The sequence below is a fragment of the Phyllopteryx taeniolatus genome, chromosome 10 (assembly GCF_024500385.1).
Source record: "Phyllopteryx taeniolatus isolate TA_2022b chromosome 10, UOR_Ptae_1.2, whole genome shotgun sequence".
NCBI classification, from domain to species: Eukaryota; Metazoa; Chordata; class Actinopteri; order Syngnathiformes; family Syngnathidae; genus Phyllopteryx; species Phyllopteryx taeniolatus.
In genome coordinates, this window is record NC_084511.1 from 23,194,800 (window position 1) to 23,214,859 (window position 20,060).

The 20,060-nt window shown below is 41.4% G+C and overlaps 1 protein-coding gene and 1 long non-coding RNA gene across 2 annotated transcripts in view; both read left to right on the plus strand.

Moving 5' to 3' along the window:
- Nucleotides 1-566: 566 nt before the first annotated feature.
- Nucleotides 567-20,060, plus strand: part of LOC133485123 (uncharacterized) — a 54,350-nt gene continuing 34,856 nt past the window's right edge. The window contains exon 1 of the long non-coding RNA XR_009790618.1: nt 567-883. This is a non-coding gene — a long non-coding RNA (uncharacterized LOC133485123). The remainder of the gene's footprint in view (nt 884-20,060) is intronic.
- sox3 (SRY-box transcription factor 3) lies at nt 14,312-16,580 on the plus strand. Its single transcript, XM_061788248.1, has one exon. The coding sequence runs from the start codon at nt 14,565-14,567 to the stop codon at nt 15,540-15,542; it is 978 nt and encodes a 325-aa protein (XP_061644232.1). The 5' UTR covers nt 14,312-14,564; the 3' UTR covers nt 15,543-16,580.

The window sequence follows — 20,060 nt, forward strand, 5'->3', positions numbered from 1 at the left end:
GGTGGCGTCGGCCTTTGATGGGCACGGCTAGCGTCCGGCGTTGTCTGCGTTATTTGTTGAAAATGACTGCCGCTTCATTTTCTTGAGCAAAAAATACATAAAGAGAACTTGTTAGTGAAATATAGGCCATCTCGATGCCATCGGTCCTTTAAGTACTTTATTTTGCAGTGGAGTGTAGCACAGTAGTTTTACTAACAAGGTTTAATTACATACTAGTACCCCAAAAGTGGCACCAGTAGTGGGAAGTAGTAGTAGTCACCTTTAAGACAATTATTATACTGGTGCGCTGAATTTTCTTACTAGTGAAGACAATGAGCATACTAGTACATGGACCTTAAGCTGAATATCAAGGATATTGAATAAATGCTCAATCGGCTTGCCATACACACATGCTGATTGCTTTGTTTTTGAAATGCTTTCATGCATTATTTATTTATTTTGTATTTTTTTTTGGGGGGGGGGGTGGGGGTAACACAATAGGGCTCTTGCTCACACACAGCGTGGCAAAGCCTCTGGGAAGCTCCGGGTCACTTTCCCCGGCCAAGTTTTGCAGGCTGCCATGTTGTCTATTCTGCTCAGCTATTTAAAAAATGTTGAATATCAACAATGGCCTTGACTGGTGCATTGTCAACTTTTGTATGAAGCAATCTTGACTGAATGAAATGGCTCACAGAGCTGCGGCGAGGGCTCAGCTGCACGGTAGTGTGGGACTGGCCGACTCGTCTCTTTTTCTAGCCGCAGGCCCGGCCGTCTGCCCGGTCGTTCGCCCGGTCGGGCCTGGCCTGGCCTCACAGATGGTGGATGTCGCCACTTTTTCTTCCTGTCCTGGAAAGTGTGTCCTAACAATAGGAAAGGCAGCCATCGTGCAACCAGTCGCTGCTTGGTGAGTGCTCTTACTTTTCTAGCCAGAGGGGGAGGAGAAGAAAAGAGGGAGGGAGCATTTAGGGGAGTCAGTGCGGAGGAGCTCTGTCTTTTTTGCATTGCTGGGTTACATGGCAGGAAACACTATTGATGACAATTGTTCGTTAATGGAAAAATCAGTTGAACTATATACTAAAACAAAAGATTTTAACAATACACTTCCGGTCTAAACATGCCAGAGTCACTATGAAAATGTACACAAATAAGATAAAGAAGCCAATTTAAAGCACTGGTTGGAGCATATCGAGCAACACAAATCAAATAGTTTATAAATGCTTTTACAGTAACACAGATGTAGATAATGTCTGAATGTTTGTTGTGGTTTGCACTGAATATGATTATAATTGAGATTCTTAATGTTAATTTCTAATAATCTATACAGTGCTCAAATGTGTTCGACCACATGAGAACACCATACAGTAGGTCATCCTTATGTCAATATTATTATATACAGTATAGATTGATATTTCTACGAAATGTTATTGTTACATGCCGCTATGACTTGATGCTGAATGTCAGTTAATGCAAAGCAGGAACATTTTTACATACAAAAGCAATTTTTCGCCTTTGTCTCGCACACGCACCGTCATCATCGTCGGTCATTCGGAGACAGGTATGAGTGTCCTCCTTCTTGGCCCTTGTGGGTCTTCAGGCAGGCGTAAAAGCTGATCCAGGAGCCGCATACTTTGGTAGGGGTCGTGGATTTGACCTTTTTTGGGGAAATGCGCTTTATTCTGCGGCTGTGTTTGATATGAAATTGTGCAGTCCCCTCTCGGACAAGCTATTTCTATGTCGCTCTGTTGGCTGCTCTGGCCTCCCAAGTTTCATGGTCTACGTGGCAGTTTAAAATTTACTTGGACGTTGTCCTTGTACTGTTTCTTTCGGCCTCCTTGGGCACGCTGTCCTGCATGGAGCTGAGCATACAGGACCTGTTTTGGTAGGCGAAAGACAGGCCGCCATTTGAGCTGGATTTGCGTGATTGCAGTGATGGTGGAAATCTTGGCCTCCTCCAAGATGCTGATGTTTGTGAGTTTGAAGATTTTCATGAGGCACCACTGATGGTATGTTTCTAGTACTTTCAGCTGCCTGGTGCACGTGGGCCAGGACTAGTCAGATGGGTAGCACCACCGCTTTGAAGACCAGAATTTTTGTTCTGGTCTGGAGGTCGCAGTTTTAAAACAACCCTTCTTCTGAATCTTGAATCTTTTAGCGCAGATGAGACAATGGTGTATTTCCTCATCGATGGTGGCTTTGGAAGAGGCTGCCAAGGTATGTGAAGTGGTCCACATTTTCCAGTCTGGTGTTGTCAATTCAGGTAGTTGGGGATGAAGCAGTGGTGCTAATGTTGGGCAGTGGCTGGTAGAGGATCTGGGTCTTTTTCTATTTTGTGGGAACATATAAGCACCAAGCTGCTTATATGCCTTGGCAAAGGTCTCAAGATTGGACTTGAGGTCTCTTAATTGGCCACCGGGGTGTTATCATCAGCATGCTGCGGCTACGTGATGGATGCCGTAGTTCTGCCTTTGGCTCTGAAAGTATGGATGTTGAACAGTTATCCATCGGTTTTTGGAAGCTTATGTACGGGGGCCCATAATTTGGTGCTACCACACTGGCTGCACCACTGTTATGCTTTGAAATGGTTTTAGTTGTTTACCTGGTTTGAAGTAATGCTGCACAAGACTTATAGCCACATGAAAAGGTATGTTGGGAGACCTTTATTCAAATAAACAGTTGAGAAAATTTAGATGTCCTCTCATTTTATTCTTAAAGGTCCCATCTTTTGCCTATTTAGCCCTCCACAGACTGACTCTCTAACATGGACTTAGTCTAAAAGTGTCAATTTCATTTTAAAGAAACACCGTGGTTTTGTAATACGAGTGTCGAGAAAAGGCCCCTCTGACAGTTACTTCTGTTTGACACAGTTTTGTATCCGCTTTGTCCATATTTGACTAAGACCGCCCCCTTCCTCCTATTGGTTGCCTCCGTATACAAGACCCACTTGTGAGAGTACACGTGTTTGTTATGATGATAGCGCTGGCTCGGGAATGTAAAAGGGAAGGTGGAGATCTTCGCTAGTGACGTAGATAAGCTCGAGATATCAAAGGCATCAGGGCAGAAAAACGTCTGGAACTCAGGAATGAGTGGACAATTTTAATTCATATTTCACATGTGAGGCACCACAGAGACAATGTTACAACCCCAGTTGGGACGTTGTGTTAAACATAAATAAAAACAGAATCCAATGATTTGCAAATCATGTTCATGTTTGATTGTTTTTAGCAAATAATCATTAACTTAGAATTTTATGGCTGCAACACGTTCCAAAAAAGCTGGGACACGGTCATGTTTACCACTGTGTAACAACATTCAATAAACGTTTGGGAACTGAGGACACTAATTGTTGAAGCTTCTTTCCCATTCTTGCTTGATGTACAGCTTCAGCTGTTCAACAGTCCGGGGTCTCCGTTGTCGCTTCATAATGCGCCACACATTTTCAATGGGCGACAGGTCTGGACTGCAGGCAGGGCAGTCTAGTACCCGCACTCTTTTACTACGAAGCCATGCTGTTGTAACACGTGCAGAATGTGGTTTAGCATTGTCTTGCTGAAATAAGCAGGGGCGTCCATGAAAGAGGCGTTGCTTGGATGGCAGCATATGTTTCTCCAAAACCTGTATTTACCTCCATCCATCCATCCATCCATTTTCAACACCGCTTATCCTGGTTAGGGTCGCGGGACGCTGGAGCCTATCCCAGCTGACTTCAGGCGAAAGGCGGACTACACCCTGAACTGGTCGCCAGTCAGTCGCAGGGCACATATAGACACGGACAACCGTGTACCACTACACCATCAGTGACCCCTGTATTTACCTTTCAGCATTAATGGTGACTTCACAATGGTGTAGGTTACCCATGCCATTGGCACTAACACAGCCCCATACCATCACAGATGCTGGCTTTTGAACTTTGCGTCCATAACAGTCCGGATGGTTCTTTTACTCTTTGGCCCGGAGGACACGACGTCCGCAATTTCCAAAAACTATTTGAAATGTGGACTCGTCGGACCACAGACCACTTTTCCACTTTGCATCAGTCCATCTTAGATGAGCTCTGGCCCAGAGACGCTGGCGGCGTTTCTGGGTCTTGTTGCTAAATGGCTTTTGCTTTGCATAGTAGAGTTTCAAGGTGCACTTACGGATGTAGTGCCGAACTGTATTTACTGACATTGGTTTTCTGAAGTGTTCCTGAGCCCATGTGGTGATATCTTTTACACATTGACGTCGGTTTTTGATGCAGTGCCGCCTGAGGGATCGAAGGTCACGGGCGTTCAATGTTGGTTTTCGGCCTTGCCTCTTACATGCAGTGATTTCTCCAGATTTTCTGAACCTTTTGATGATATTATGGACCGTAGATGATGAAATTCCTAAATTCCTTTCAATTGTATGTTGAGGAACATTGTCTTTAAACTGTTCGACTATTTTGTCACGCACTTGTTCACAAAGAGGTGAACCTTCCCCCATCTTTGCTTGTGAATAACTGAGCAATTCAGGGAAGCTCCTTTTATACCCAATCATGGCAGCCACCTGTTCCCAATTAGCCTGTTCACCTGGGGGATGTTCCAAACAGGTGTTTGATGAGCATTCCTCAACTTGCTCAGTCTTTTTTTGCCACCTGTCACAGCTTTTTTGGAACATGTTGCAACCATAAAATTCCAAGTTAATGATTATTTTCTAAAAACAATAAAGTTTATCAGTTTGAACATTACATATCTTGTGTTTGTAGTGTATTCAATTAAATATAGGTTGAACATGATTTACAAATCATTGTATTCTGTTTTTATTTACGTTTAACACAATGTCCCAACTTCATTGGAATTGGGGTTGTACATCTCAAATAATAGAGCATGTTGTTTTGGCAAAATACGGGACCTTTAATGCATTGCCATTGTATCACATCCCGACTCGGTACGGGCAGAAACAAGCGTCTTGGACTCAGGTGCTTAAAAATGTGATCTGGACATCCCTAACAAAAATGAATGGATCACTTAAGAATCTGCATTATAGTGTGTGTGTGGGTGTGTGTGTGTGTGTGGGGGGGGGGGGGGGGTTAGTGTGTGTCACTCTAGTGTAAAGCTTGATGTCCTAGTCTAACGTCCGGGAGCTCCTCAGCCACCTGTGTCGTCCTCCAGCTCACCTCTCGCGGCTTAACCCGGCGCAAGGTGACCAATTTCCTCCGGGGCCATCCATTATGCTGTCAACACAGCCCACCTCCTGCCTCTCCCTCCCACAAGTCTCTAAGCTCTAATGAAATGTGCCATAATCGGCCCGCTCATCTCGCCACGCTCAAGGTAATTAATATATTTAGAGGGCGATGGCTAACTCTTAATTAAATTAGGCCTCCCTTTTAATGAGACCTTGACTGGGAACCAAATGGATGAGCGCTATCTGCTTTATCAAGAGCCAAGCTGGCATGCAACAGACGTTTGTCATTTCCCCCTTAAATCATAGCTCTATTACACATCATGGCGCAATGTGATTTATTAAGCTTGTTTGTTTCCTTATTTGAGGGTTTTAATAAATTACCCCTTCTAATTAACAAGCGAAGTCCGTTTGGAGTTCCCCAAAAAGCCAAGGCAATCCGAGTGGAAAACATCACATCATCATTTTAGAAGAGAGTGCAGATAACGACCTAGTGGCATTAATCATGCTCCCAAAAAAATTGGTAATTAATGAATTAAAGTTGCACTGGACATTAATTGTGCATTTTGACAATATTATCTTAAACTAATGAATTTGACAAAGAGTCTGCTTTTTTTTTTTTTTAATAAACGTGGCTAGATTAGTAGGATCTCAATTATGGGTTAAAACAAAAGAAGGGCTGCTTTGCTTGGGGCCACAGCAGAAAGTGACAACTCGGCACTTTCTTCCAAACAAGAAGGAAAAAAAAACCTCAGAAAGTTCCTTTTGTTTTTAGGGAGAAAGTGAACATGGCAACGATTCAAAAGATACACAGGAAATAATGAGCGGCATAATTAGCCCGTAATGGTTTTTAAACTGATTGTCGTCAAGAGGTGCTTGATAGTGTCATTCACTGGGAGCTGCTTGCATGCATTCACTTTTAATCCTGTGGATGCTCGCCTTTTTTTTTTCTTTTTTTTAAATTCAGATTCCATCTGGTGCTAGTTGTGCTTGTGGAAAACAAATGGCACCTATCAGGATGCATTCGTCAAAATGAAAAGAAGCTCAGAAGTCAACTCAAAATGTGAGATTAGCTTGTAGAGTTTAAACATGATTGCCAACCTCCCATTTGTTTTTTTGTTTTGGTTATTTTTCTCATATGACGTAATAGAGTTACTATTACCATCATCTTCTCTCCCTTTCTGTGGTGGATTTAGACCATCTTTATTTCAATTTTTTATTCCAATTTCCATCCTAGATGAGCTCGGGGCCCAGAGAAGGCAGCCGGCCGCATTTCTGGGTGTTGTTAAAATATGGCTTTCGCTGTGCATGGTAGAGTTTTAATTAACTTGCATTTGTAGATGTAGTGATGAACTGTATTAACTGACAATGGTTTTCTGAAGTGTTCCTGAACCCACGTGGCAATATCATCTACACAATGGTGCCAGTTTTTAATGCAGTGCCACCTGAGGGATCGAACGTCATGGGTATTCATTGTTGGTTTTCAGCCTTGCCGCAGAGATTTCTCCATGTTTTCTGAATCTTATCATTAGGCTTTACACGATCACACATATGCTGTGCAAATGTGGTGGAACCCCAGATAGTTCCTGACACTGTTTCGACCCCTCCCCCCCCCCCCCGCCCCACCATGAGCAGTAACAGTTTCAAGATTCCCACTGTTACAGCTAGTGTATGTCTTCTCTTACTTGAAGCCGCGTCTTCTTTTTGAATAAAAATCCAAAGAAAAAGAAAACACGAGTTAATCCTTGACCCGAGGGCTTGTCAAATATTTTTCGGAAGTCTTGCGTTTGACTTTAGAAGCCCCCCCACCCCTTACAGTGGAATTGGGAATCGTCCCACCTCCTTGCACAAAGACAAATGTCCCTGTGATAAACAAGAATTCTACTCAGTGACTCAGAAGCAAAGGCACATCCCGAGACAATTTCTGCTTAATCGCCACCGAGTCCACAGTGGTTCGTGCAATTTCAGTATTTTATTTTTCCATTTAACGCGTCATATAGCAAATGTTTGAATGGGAGCCTTTTTCCTAATCTGGCCCCAGTGAATTGTCTCGGAAAGGACCTCGAGGAGCAAAAATAATCATGAAGAAATGCCACGCTGATGTCCTTTCGTGTGCTTTTTAGCCTCATTAGACAATGAGCGCAGTGCACAAATATGTCGTTTATTATCGGCTGAAGTCTTACTCCTCCTCTTGTTAGGTATTTATATTTCTGATAGGGGTGTTATGAGTAGGGCTGTCACGATCGAGTCTTTTTAGAATCGATTATCCTACAGATGATCCACGGGTCAAGTAATCGGTGCCCACCCCCAAAAAAGCTCTTTATTTATTTATTTGTTTCACTAATAACATGCATTTTATTCTCATTTAAGAGGGCTGGACTTCCATCCTTGAACTGCATATGTTGGTGCTGAGTGTATGGTATAAACTGAGTACAGAATTTGAGACAAAAACAAATAAAAACGGTTAGCATTTGCGGTTAGCATTTGCGATTAGCATTAGCGCGTTAGCGATTACCCTTATTCAGCTCACTCATACATCATGTTATATGTACATTACAAATCTAATAGCGTCTTAAAAATCACTTACAGACTCTCGTCTGTCATTTATGGCAAAGTTTATCAGTGTTCCATTACTGTGTACGTCAACGATAAATGCTCTTGTGAAACACTGATTCCATTGCCGTGAACATGGTTCCGGGTGAAACTTTTTTTCTTCTTCTTCTTCTTTGTTTTTGAGGGGGCGAGTCAGAAATTCTGCATCGATCTACTTTTGAAGTCCACTTAGTCGATTTATTCCAATTTTTTCCCCAGCTCTAGTTATGAGATTAAGCATTTATTTCATATACTGTACTAGTAAGAAAATTTAGCGCGCTAGTAGAACGACTGTCTCTTGTAGTAATCTTTTTTTCCCACTACTAGGGTCACATTTGGCCTCCTAGCACATTTTTAAAGCTTACTAGTAACTACTACAAACCTCACTGGTTTCACCACTGTCCTACAGGAGTAACACTCCTAAGCCCAAGTATGAGGCATGTGTCACGCACTAGTGGCCTCCTTATCAGAGGGATCGAATATATGCTTAAGCAGCCTTCCTTAAAGCTCTTTAAGCATTTATTTGAGATCCTTAATTTCCATCTAAAAATCGATGTACTTGTAAGCTCTTTGTCCTCACTAGTCAAACAATTTAGCACACTAATCCAATGACTGTGTCTTACTAGTAACATTTTTCATTGACTGCCTTCCACTACTACATTTTATGAAATTTCTGCACACTGCAACAAAATAGTTTACTAGTAATGTTTCATTGCCTGCCCAAAGTGAACTAGTTCGATATTGACTGACTCGTGCAGTTGTCAACTAGTGCGTAGTTGTGCCTCGCTAGTAGCATGTAGTTGTCCTGCTAGTATGCCAAAGTTCTCCCCTTAGTGAGGACAAAGAGCACACTAGTAGCTGAACATGAAGGATATCCACCGAATACTCCAATGGCTTTACGGAAAACCGTTCCAGCATTTATTCGCAGCACTCTACTTTTCATTCACAATTCAGCGCACTAGTGGGATATCAGATAAATAGTCAAACGACTTCAGGGGAGGAAAGAGAGGCTCGGGTTTGATGCTCGACTGCTACTACGAGTGTTGCTGCCCTGTAATCAGTAGAAACACTCCACTCAAACTCCACCAAGAGTGAATCTTCACCTCTGCCTTCACAATTGACTTCGACAAATACTGGCCACAACATTAGGTACAACTCCTGCGCACAGTACTGCTTGTGATATTTTGCCCCTCTCGTGCCGCTTGAAAAAAGACCACCAAAATATTAGAAACATCTTTCGATATGATGCGGTGCTGTTGTACACTGCAGACAGACTGCAACCGCAATAATACACCTGATGTCATGAAAATGTTATATCATTAAATGTGCAAGCGTTCCTAATGAAGTGGCCAATGGGTGTGCACTAGTATAGTGTTGTTGTTTAGTTTTTTGTTTTTTTTTTGCAAAATAAAAATTATAATTGAGAAACTGATTTATTACTTAAGGCACCTATATTGAAAGACACTTGGATTAATGTAAATTTATAATAATATAGATTTTGCAGTGTTGTTGCTGGAAAACTACTGTAGATTTCATTGTACATTTATGGGATATTTCCTAATTGGGTTCACAATGGGACCAATACTATAGTCTTTGTTTTTTTGTTGTGGCAAAATAAGAAAAATCACTAAATTCATTTAACACTACTCCTATGTTAAAAAACACACGTTTGGATTTGTACGAATGATTATTCATTTTGGATTTTGCATTATTTTGGTGGCAAACCGGATTTCATTTGTGCATCTAAAATATATACTAAGCTTAACTCTAAATTCAAATGTGTTTTCTGTTATCTACGTCATTATTTATTTTAGTCCCGCAGTCAATAATAACATGGATCGATTACGTATGTGTATGGGAGACACTCACGTTATTCACCCATTTTTCTCACGTATTTTATTTTTGGGGGGCCTGAGGAGGGGGAAGCGGGGGGGGGGGGGGGGGGGGGGTCTGTATAGCAACGTTTGTGGCTTCATGTAATAAATGAATAAATCAAATTAACACGAGCGACACCGCACAGCCGCTTAGTGAAATAAAGAGGTGATAATGGCGTCGCTTTTCTTGCACGAAATGAGCCGTAAATATAATTTTACCTGCAGCCTTGAACTGCGACCACTTTTCTCCCCGAGCATTCACAAGCGCACAAAGGGAACAGCAGAGCGTGCCTAAACTGCAACTTCATTTGCATCTCTTGCTCCTTCTCGAAAAGGGGGAGAGAAAAAAAATCATGCAAATCTTAATGAGACAGATTTCATTGTTGGCCCACTGTTCCGCTGTCATTGAAATGTCGTTATTGCTTAATTACGTTTTCTTGCAAAAGGTCCACATGCCGTCACCGGACTGAAATAAACAAAATTAAAAAAAAACTCAAATGAGAGTAATGTAAGCCTCAGCGCCTGATAAAAAAGATAAACATAATTATTAGGATTATTTAAATGTTTCCTTTATTAAACCAAGAGAAATTGTAATATGCATGGCCTAAAATAAATCGACAAAGAAAATTCAGGATGTTTAAAAAGATACCGTACATGAAAATCACATTTTAAATAAAATGACAGCAATGTAAGATTCAGGCTCTGATTAAAATATAATGACCAACATAATTATTACGATTATGGAAATGTTTTATTTATTAAACGAGGTGCAATTGAGAATAAAACTGTCTCCCCTCCCAAAAATCTAAATAAATAAATAAAAGACATACGTAAAAAAAATACATAAAAATCTACAAAAAACGTACATAACTATGACAAGGTAAATAAAATGAAAGCAATGGATAGCACCAATTAAAACATAATAATCATCATAAAACAATAGAATTGTTTTACAATGAAATTATATTTCTGTTAAAAAAAAAAAACGAGTTGCAATGACACAAGAGAAAATGAGATTATAAGCATCATTTTAACATGCCTAATACCACCTACCTATAATCAAAAAGATATAATCAGCATCATTATTATTTAATATTTGATGTTTTTGTTTTCTTCAGCTGAAAGTGTGATGAAAGTCTGCCCTAAATAAATAAAAGTTAGAGGTGTTTTAAAAATCTATATATTTTTTTCTATTAAAACTACAACTAAAATGAGAACAAGATATAAGCACTTTGCATCACCAGAAGAGCATGTAAACACAATGACCATATGTAAATTGTTCCTTTATTTTAGCAAGCGAACTTGAGATTTAAAAATAAAATAAAATACAATAAATAAAAGACAAATATGTGACATATGTAATGTTAATTGAGCAGTAGAGTTTGCTGCGCGCATTCATGCGTTGGGTGAAAGGACTCTTTTGAGCAAAACTGAACGCTTCCTCAATTGTGGGATTACGGAGCCCTTTAGTCCTCCTTTTCAATGGCGTTTATTTGCCTCTAAAAACGAACGAACTCCGTATTTAGACCACATTAAACAGTTACATCTTTTGTTTTTTTATGTTTTAATGTGCGTATCTCCCCCCCCACCCCCTCCACACACACACACACACACACACACACACACAGTTGTGCAGGTTTTTCGTCCATTTCGGCCGAAATTCGACTGCTGCCACCATGCAGGACCCCCGAGCGTAACTGCGGTGCCCTGCGGGTGCGCGTGCGCGTGAGACCGAGCCCCACTGTGCTGGTGGTCCTGCATCCCTTAATTAGGAAATTAGCCGCTCAGAGGCCCCTCATTACCCAAACCCCGGGTTACTCCTGGGTGTTTTCTCTCTCTCTCTCTCTCTCTCTCTCTCTCTCTCTCTCTCTCTTGGCTCTCTCCGCTCGTCTTTATGCAATTTCCATAAGAAGATTACAAGCGGATCAGTATTGAGATCAACAAATAACCGGCGGCGTGAGAATGACGTGCAATGGCCGCTAATTGCCGCTTATACACTTGGATTGCCCTCGTCGTATTTGTCAAGCGGCCATTGAACATGGAAATTAAACTGTTGATTTATCCCCACCGAGGGGTCATTTTTGTGATATTTCTCCGGTTTTACAACTCATAAGCAGGATTTCACCCTTTACAAATCAAGTGCTTTTTTTTTTTATTCCCCCAAAATATATTTTACTATTATTATTGTTATTGTAAACCACAGGAAAAACTAAAAAAAAAAAAAAAGGTACTTAAATAAAATACTTTAATTAAAAGAATTTCACAAAAATAATGTTACCTAAATAGATGTTTAAAAACAAACCGTTTCAAAGATGAAAGTGCACAAGTTCATCAGTGGCCCAATAATGCGGCCGTCTGCAATAAAAGTGAAATACAATTGAACTGGAGTGGTTCTTTTGCATACCACTAGAGGGAGCCTGCGTACAACTACTGATACCACACTTTCAAAAGAACTGCCTTAAATAAACGAGGAGGTAACGTGCTGTTGTTATGGTCAAGAAATGCTGTAATATTTCGCAATATCTATTTATTTATGAATGAAGTTTCAACACTAAATCACATGGTCAAAATAATGTTTCATTTTCATTTGGTTTGATTAAAGTTTTAAACACCCAGAATCGCTCGAATCAACTCGAAAAACAAGCGCAGATGAAAATCCAACATAAGACACAATAACAAAAATGATAAATAGGCATACAAAATCTTCATTTTTTATTTAACTGTAATCTCTACTGCATCTTCAGACCAAACTTACTTTAATGGCTGCCTGCTGTTCCACTAGTGGCCTGTTGGTGGTATTGAGGTGTATCGAGTTGTGGTCAGATTCCCCACAAGAAGAGCCTTTAACAAATAGTGTTTGAATCGAAAATGTGAAACCAGCAAAAAATGTTTTATGACGGACTATAATTTTTATGTCCAAATATGTTTTTATGGCATAACAAAATCTTTGAGTGTGTTTTAACGGGAAAACCCATTTTTATCGCTTATTGTAACCTTTTTTTTTTATTTTTAACCAAGATAGTGTGTGAATTGAAAATTGTGTGGGAAGCTACCCCGTTGGTGACAATATGTGGTTGGGCAAAGTATCCATTTGTGTGCCAAAACACAAGTTGTTGTCATCAGCCAAATACATTTGCGTGCACAATAGCACTTTTGTGTCCACGCCTCATGGAAAACTAACATTTCATGACCAAGTGGTTTTATTTCGATATCCTATAGCGTTTTGTGAACACATTTTTTTAAATTCCAAAAACAAAATTGCATTTCTGTGAGAAACTACCACTTGTCGGCCAATTTCTTTCGTGACATTTTTTTATGTCATCAATGCATAAATATTCCAGTTCTGGGTTCAAAATTTTTATGGCACACTTTTGTAATGTTTTATACTGCATGTGTTTTACATTTACATATAACATTGTAACGTTTTGTGAAGAAATAGTGTTTTAATTGAAGAAATATTACATGTATTTTACAATAGAGAGCATTTTTTTTTTTTGCAACTAAATACAACTTTTTTTTTTTTGGGTGTGGTCAGCAATTGCATTTACATGCACATACTCCATGTTGCACTTAAATATAAGCAAATATACAACGTACAAAACAGTATTGTGAATATAGTTCCAGTCGTGCAAACTCTGACTGTTTAACTCAAATATTTCAATATTTTTTGGGGGGTAACGAATCTGAATCAGAATCTTTCCCATGACTCCTCAGGTGTTAATGGCTCTCTCACTCTCTCTCTCTCTCTCTCTCTCTCTCTCTCTCTCTCTCTCTCGATGGTCGATTCCCAGGGGCCCATTAGCAGGTGTGAATGCTTTGGGGTTTCAGCTCGTTTTTGGGGGGGAAGCAGACACATGTTAATGTCGTCTCGTCATTTTAATAACCATTAACACACACACACACACACACATTGGAACCGAGTGGAGCTGTTTGGAAGGGGGAGGGCCACATGATCAGGGAGTATGTATGAGATGTCCGCCACTCTCCACAAGAGGTCGTTGATGTATTACAAGTTTTCGCAAGATGCATAGGAAGGAGTCTATTTTAAACTGGATTTAGGTCATATTTAACCACAGGCTACACTAGTTGTTTTTCGCTCAATTCTGCGACCAAAGCTGTCATTTCAGACAGTCCCTGAAGGCAACACCTGATCTAAAAACAGATTAATTAAAATAAATGGTGAAAAGTGTTTTGTGATGATCAGTCTGCAATATATTGTGATGTATATTATATTTTGACGACAACATGGAATTACAGCTGGGTTAAAGTGGTTATTTCCTGCTTTTCTGGCTACATTTCCCCTCAACGTTACTTTTAATTTAATAATTTTTTTTGGGAGGGATATATATATATATATATATATATATATATATATATATATATACCATTTTGCAGTGATATTGAGCTCTGGAAAATAAAATTAAGAGACCCCTCCCCCCATGTATTTCTCTCTTTTTTTTGCATATAAATGCTCTAAATGACAATATTTATATTTGGAAATTGGGACTTGTGTTGTCAGTATTTTAAAGAATAATAATTAAAAAAAATCAAATTAAACGAACTTGTAGCAAAATTATATATATATATATATATATATAAACGTGTATAGTTTTCAACTTTTTTTTTTTTTTTTTTTTTTTTTGGGAGCCGAAAACACAGGCGCAACCCGGCTCGCTCTCCGATTGGCTGGTCGGCCGTTGGGGAGGCTGGCTCTGATTGGTCGCCCTCCACTCCATCACACGGGCCCTGCCGGGCCTAATAACGCCCGCGCGGGGCTCGGTCGAACAAGTTTGCAGACTTGTGTCGAGAGCCGAGGAGCACCTGCGCGCCGAGCTTTTTCCTCCAAGTTTCGGCTTCTTTTCGGAGTCTAAAGCTTGTCTTTGACTTGAGGTGCTTTTTACCGAACTTTGTTTTTGTTTTTTGTTTGTTTTTATTTTGTTTTTGTTTTGTGGCAAGAGAGCAAAGCCGTCCGGGTCAGCTATGTATAACATGATGGAGACCGAGATCAAGTCCCCGCTGCCTCCTCAGCCCAACTCGGGCTCGGCTCCGGGCTCCAAGGGCGGCGGCGGCGGCGGCGTCGGCGACCCGGAGCGCGTCAAGCGGCCCATGAACGCCTTCATGGTGTGGTCCCGCGGCCAGCGGCGCAAGATGGCTCAGGAGAACCCCAAGATGCACAACTCGGAGATCAGCAAGCGACTCGGCGCCGACTGGAAGCTGCTGACGGACGCCGAGAAGCGGCCGTTCATCGACGAGGCCAAGCGGCTGCGGGCTATGCACATGAAGGAGCACCCGGACTACAAGTACCGGCCGCGCAGGAAGACCAAGACCCTGCTGAAGAAAGACAAGTACTCGTTACCCGGCGGGCTCCTGGCCCCGGGCGGCCCCGCGGTGGCCAACCCGGTGCAGGTGGGCCAGAGGATGGACGGCTACGCGGCGCACATGAACGGCTGGAGCAACAGCGCCTACTCGCTGATGCAGGAGCAGCTGGCCTACCCGCAGCACCACGGCATGAGCGGCCCGCAGATCCAGCAGATGCACCGCTACGAGATGGCCTCGCTCCAGTACCCCATGATGACCACGGCGCAGAGCTACATGAACGCGGCCTCCACCTACAGCATGTCCCCGGGGGCGGCGGCGGCGGCAGCGGCGGCGGCTTACGGCTCGCAGCAGGCCGCCGTGGTGAGCGCCGGTGGGGCCGGAGCCAACCCCAACCCGGCCATGGTGGGCCTGGGCTCTATGTGCAAGAGCGAGCCCAGCTCGCCGCCCCCGGCCATCACGTCGCACTCCCAGCGGGCCTGCTTGGGGGACCTGAGGGACATGATCAGCATGTACCTGCCGCCCGGCGGGGACAGCGCGGAGCACTCGGCCCTGCAGGGCAGCCGGTTACACAGCGTGCACCCCCACTACCAGAGCGCGGGGACGGGTGTCAACGGGACCCTGCCTCTCACCCACATCTGAGCGAGAGCAAAAGAAGACTTAACTATTCAAAAGGAAAAAAACAACAACAGCAACAACAAAAAAAGTACTTGCATACTTGAACTTTTTGCTTGTTGGAAAGCGACTGTGTCAAACTCGAGGCCTGGGGGCCACATCCGGCCCACTAAAGCAAATAAAGTGTCTGATTCATGAATTGCATTTTTTTTTCAAGTTTACAAGCGTTTATCCCCCAAAATACCTTGTATAAATCGAACAATCCTTAAATATTTGCCCACAGCTATTTTCTATGACTTCTCATTTCAAATTAGATTTGTTCATTAAAAAAATAGGTAATGATACATTTATGTGGCTTGTAACAAAAAACGAGTTTGACACCCTTGCAAAAGAAACAATTTTCACACGCAATATTTTTATGTTCTCGTTGTGCTGTTTTGGACTGAGACTGAGACCATTAAGTCCGCCAGAGGAAATTGCATTGCAAAAAAAAAAAAAAAAAAGATTAAAAAAAAGGCAGTTTTTATGATCACAACGATATAAGCAATCAAAGTGATGTAGAAAAATTGGACTTCTATGTATTAAATAATGCCGCATTTTCACCTGTGTGTGAAAAGGCAAGTGGCCTCGTGGAGAGGCTGGTTTATTTCAGAAAAAAAAGTTTACACTTAATTTGTAGAATGTCAGCTGTCCAAACTTGTAGACCTTTTCCTTTTCTTTCCTCTCATCACCTGTTTTTTTTTTTTTTTTTTTTTTAATTTTAGGTTGGAATGAAATCTTAAGACTGTGCTGGTCGCAAGCGCAAGTTTTTATTTATAGTTACCCCCTCCCTCTTTTCTTAGCTTGTGATCCCAATGTTTTGTCAAGTGAAAAATGTGTTCACATTTGTTTTTGTTTTGTAATTTTCTGTGATGGTTTTTAGTTTGTGTTGTTTTTTTTGGGCAGTGTCAACTTCACTCATTTGCTGAAGTAAAAAAGTTTTTTTTTTTTAATTTAAACTGACGTTTCTACATATTTTAAGAGCCTCTGCTATTCTTAAATGCTGAATAAATTTGTATAAAACATTTTCAGTCTCTTGGTTTTTATACTGATTTGTTGACCGGGTGGACACATTTTATTGTCCTGTCACTAACATCTTTTCATTGCTTTACTTCATTCATTTCACTAATAGCCAAATGCTTTCCTTAGTACGATAGACCCTTCTAGAACGATATTGACGGTTATCAATAAAGACACGAGACATAGTAACACTGGCACATCTTACAAGCTTGTTAAATTTGAAATTGGTGTATTGTAATTATACAAGGATCTAACCTTATTGGTTATTAAAGGTCTTAGCACCGCAATTTGGCCCATGCACACAACTACTCTGACTCTATACAAAAGTCATATCTTACATATTAGCCCGATAGCATGGTTGCCCAAGTCATTTTTAGCCTATTTTCACAATATTAATCATTTAAAAAAAGCATCCTACAAAAATTATTATGATTATGATTATTTTTAGTCATCCAGTTCATGGTGATTTGCAAAGGATGAATCAAGAGAACTGGATGCTTCTTGTTTGTTGAATTTGTTGTGTTTTTTTCCTCAAAACGTAAAAAAGAAATTACACAATTACGCTGCAGGTGCCGTTAAAAGTTGCTCTTAAAAGCAACAATTGACACATCTAACGTACCATCTAAATATGTAATTTCTTATATACTGCTGTGCTTTTCTGCACATGTGCACTTTTCAGGTCGTTCACTGGAAATCTGTGGCATCTCCAGTCCCAAACATGAGCGTAGTGTAGCGTTAATGCCGACGAGGCGGCCTGCTGTTGCCGTGTATTTTGGCAGAAATGGGCTGCGGCCACCAAAGAGGTTTTTGGGAGCATGCGGTGGCGTTCCCGCTGGCCTTCCCACACTCTCCTTTATGGGAGGACTTGATCCACAAGCTGAGCACAGCAGCCTGGATTAGCCCCCGCGCACCTTTGTGGAGGGGAAAGATTATCCGGACCTCCCTGCATTCACTGGCCGGAGTCTTAAGTCACTCCAGTGTGCCAGCAGCCACCCGTCACCTAATCACACTCTATGACTATGATGTTTTGAATTTTTTCCCCCCTGTAATTAATTAAGCAGATTGCCTCCTCCTTTGCTCCTCATCATAATGAGTGTTAATGTTCGAGGTGTGGTTTTTATCTAATCATGTGTAATTATCATCAAAACGAACCTAAATTCATACATGGGCATTTTGGCTCCTAATGTCACATTTTGGCTTGCAAACTGTTCAGGTCAAATTAGACCTGTTTTGGCATTGTCACAAATGTCTTTCACTCTGAAATTCGATGACCTTTTCTAAAGTGACTCGAAATAGAAATGAAATGATTTCATTCTTTTGTGCAGGTGCTATAAAGTTTGTGCACACCGACTTCATATCCACTAAAGTGGATTTTAGATTCACAAGTGTGTTAAATCAAGAGAAATTGTGGGACTGTTGAAACTGTACCTGCCATAAATGTGTGTATTTTTATTGAGTAGTGGTATCAAAGTTTAAGGGAGCTTGAAACAGTCTGGAGAACTGTCTGTGTTTCCACCACATTTGGTTGCCGCAAAAACATGCACTGGGAGTCTCAAAAAGGGAATGTCAAAACAGTAAGTGTCTTTGTCATGCAGTTGTGTATTTTTATGGGATAGTGGAAACACGTCTGTGTAGATTGTGTGTCATCCAGGTCACGATAATCCGCAAAGGTTGAATCAAGGTAAGTGTACTGTTCTTGTTTGTTGAAGACGTTTCACCTTTAATCCAAAAGGCTTCTTCAGTTCTTATTTTTCGGTGTGGAGTCCCTCTATTTATGCCTGAATGGATGTTTTCCCTAGGGATGGTCAACAATAGGCTAATATTGTTTTTCTGGATAAGGAGGACCACTGATTTGAAATGGGTGTTATGGAAGACATCGATGTTAAACTAGAAACCGTTCCTAAACACCGCCACCGAGGCATAAATGGAGGGACTCTCGACTTAAAATCTAGAACTGAAGAAGCCTTTCGGACTAAAGGTTAAACATCTTCAACAAACAAGAGCTGTCCAGTTGCCTTGATTCAACCTTTGACGTAGTTTCGAAGCAGCTGAGAGAACTATCTGTGTTTCCACCACATTCGCACAGGGTCCTGCAGAATCACGAACCTGTCATGGCGAAATCTCGAAACAGTTAAACAGCATTCGAATTCAATCTGCTTTGACATTATATGGATCCGATTCTGCTTTTACTTCAAAGGCTTGGCTGCTTATTACAAAACGCCCCAAACTGTAGACAGGAAGTTGTGAACTAACAAACTCCCACAGTGCACATCAAGCCTTGCCGAACCTCTGCAATTTGGATCGGCTCCAGAATTCTCACGTCGGATTACGGCGTTCCTATCTGTGGTCAGGTTCGAGCTACACACTAAACGTTATTCCAATCCCAATTCACAACTTTTATAGATACGTCGACGTTTGCGAAAAAAAAAAAGAAAGAAGTGAAAGATCTTGATGAGTTTGTATCCATATCAAAACCAATAAACCTGTCCACCCCAGAGCCACAACTCAACAGCTTTTTTTGAGTCATGCCAGGTTCCAAACAGTAACAAAAACACTTCATGAAAAGGAAGGCCGATGGGAACTTTTAACCTGGCGGAGGCAATGATGACTAATTTTGTATCATTATTTGTAATTATAATTTGTGTTTTCTGGGAGATAAAATGTGTGACAAAAAAACGTGCGTGTGGGAGTGTGGCCGGATGGGAAGGGACGGGACCTAGCTGTTGACGGAACGTTCTGGTAATGAGGCCGTCCAAGTTGGGGCCCCCACCCCGTCCCCTCCTCCTTTTTTTGCCGTCACCCTAGTGAGTACCCAGAGGGCCTCTCTCTCTCTCTCTCTTTCCCTCGCCATCCCTCTCGCTCTCTCTCTCTTGATCTCTTGCTCTCTCTGGGTGCCCACTCAGCAAGTGCAGGCATATCCCACTTCCATCTCCCTATGACCTCACAGGCCCTGTTGTTTTAACCCCCTCTCTCCCAAAACTAACCTAATTATAGACCTGCACATCACGGGTTCAGCAGATTACCTCTTTTGCACTCTATCGTCTGCATGCAAGGGGTTCTCAAACTTTTGGGGGTCCAGGGAGCCCTCAAAGGGGAGAGGTTTTTGAAGGATCTCCTCACGATCATAACGATCGTGTGTACCCTTGAATACCGCAGGCATCAAAAAGTTTGCTATTTTGGAGAAAAGCAGTCGCAAATTTACGATAAAACAGTTATTTTCTTTACTGAAAAAAAAAGTGTGGAAAAAAGTGCTATATTTTCCAAGAAAAGAGTCTTATGAGAATAAAATCGTATTTTAGCAAGGTAAAGTGATAACATTATAATTACAAAGACAAAGTTTAACTGGGGAAGAAAGTCAGGTTTGAACAAGTCAATTTCAGAAATGCAATTTTATTCTCGTAATATTGCACCTTTTACTCTGGAAAAGCAACTTTATTCTCTGAAAAATAGGAGTCATGTTTTTTCAAGGGAAAAAAATCATATTCT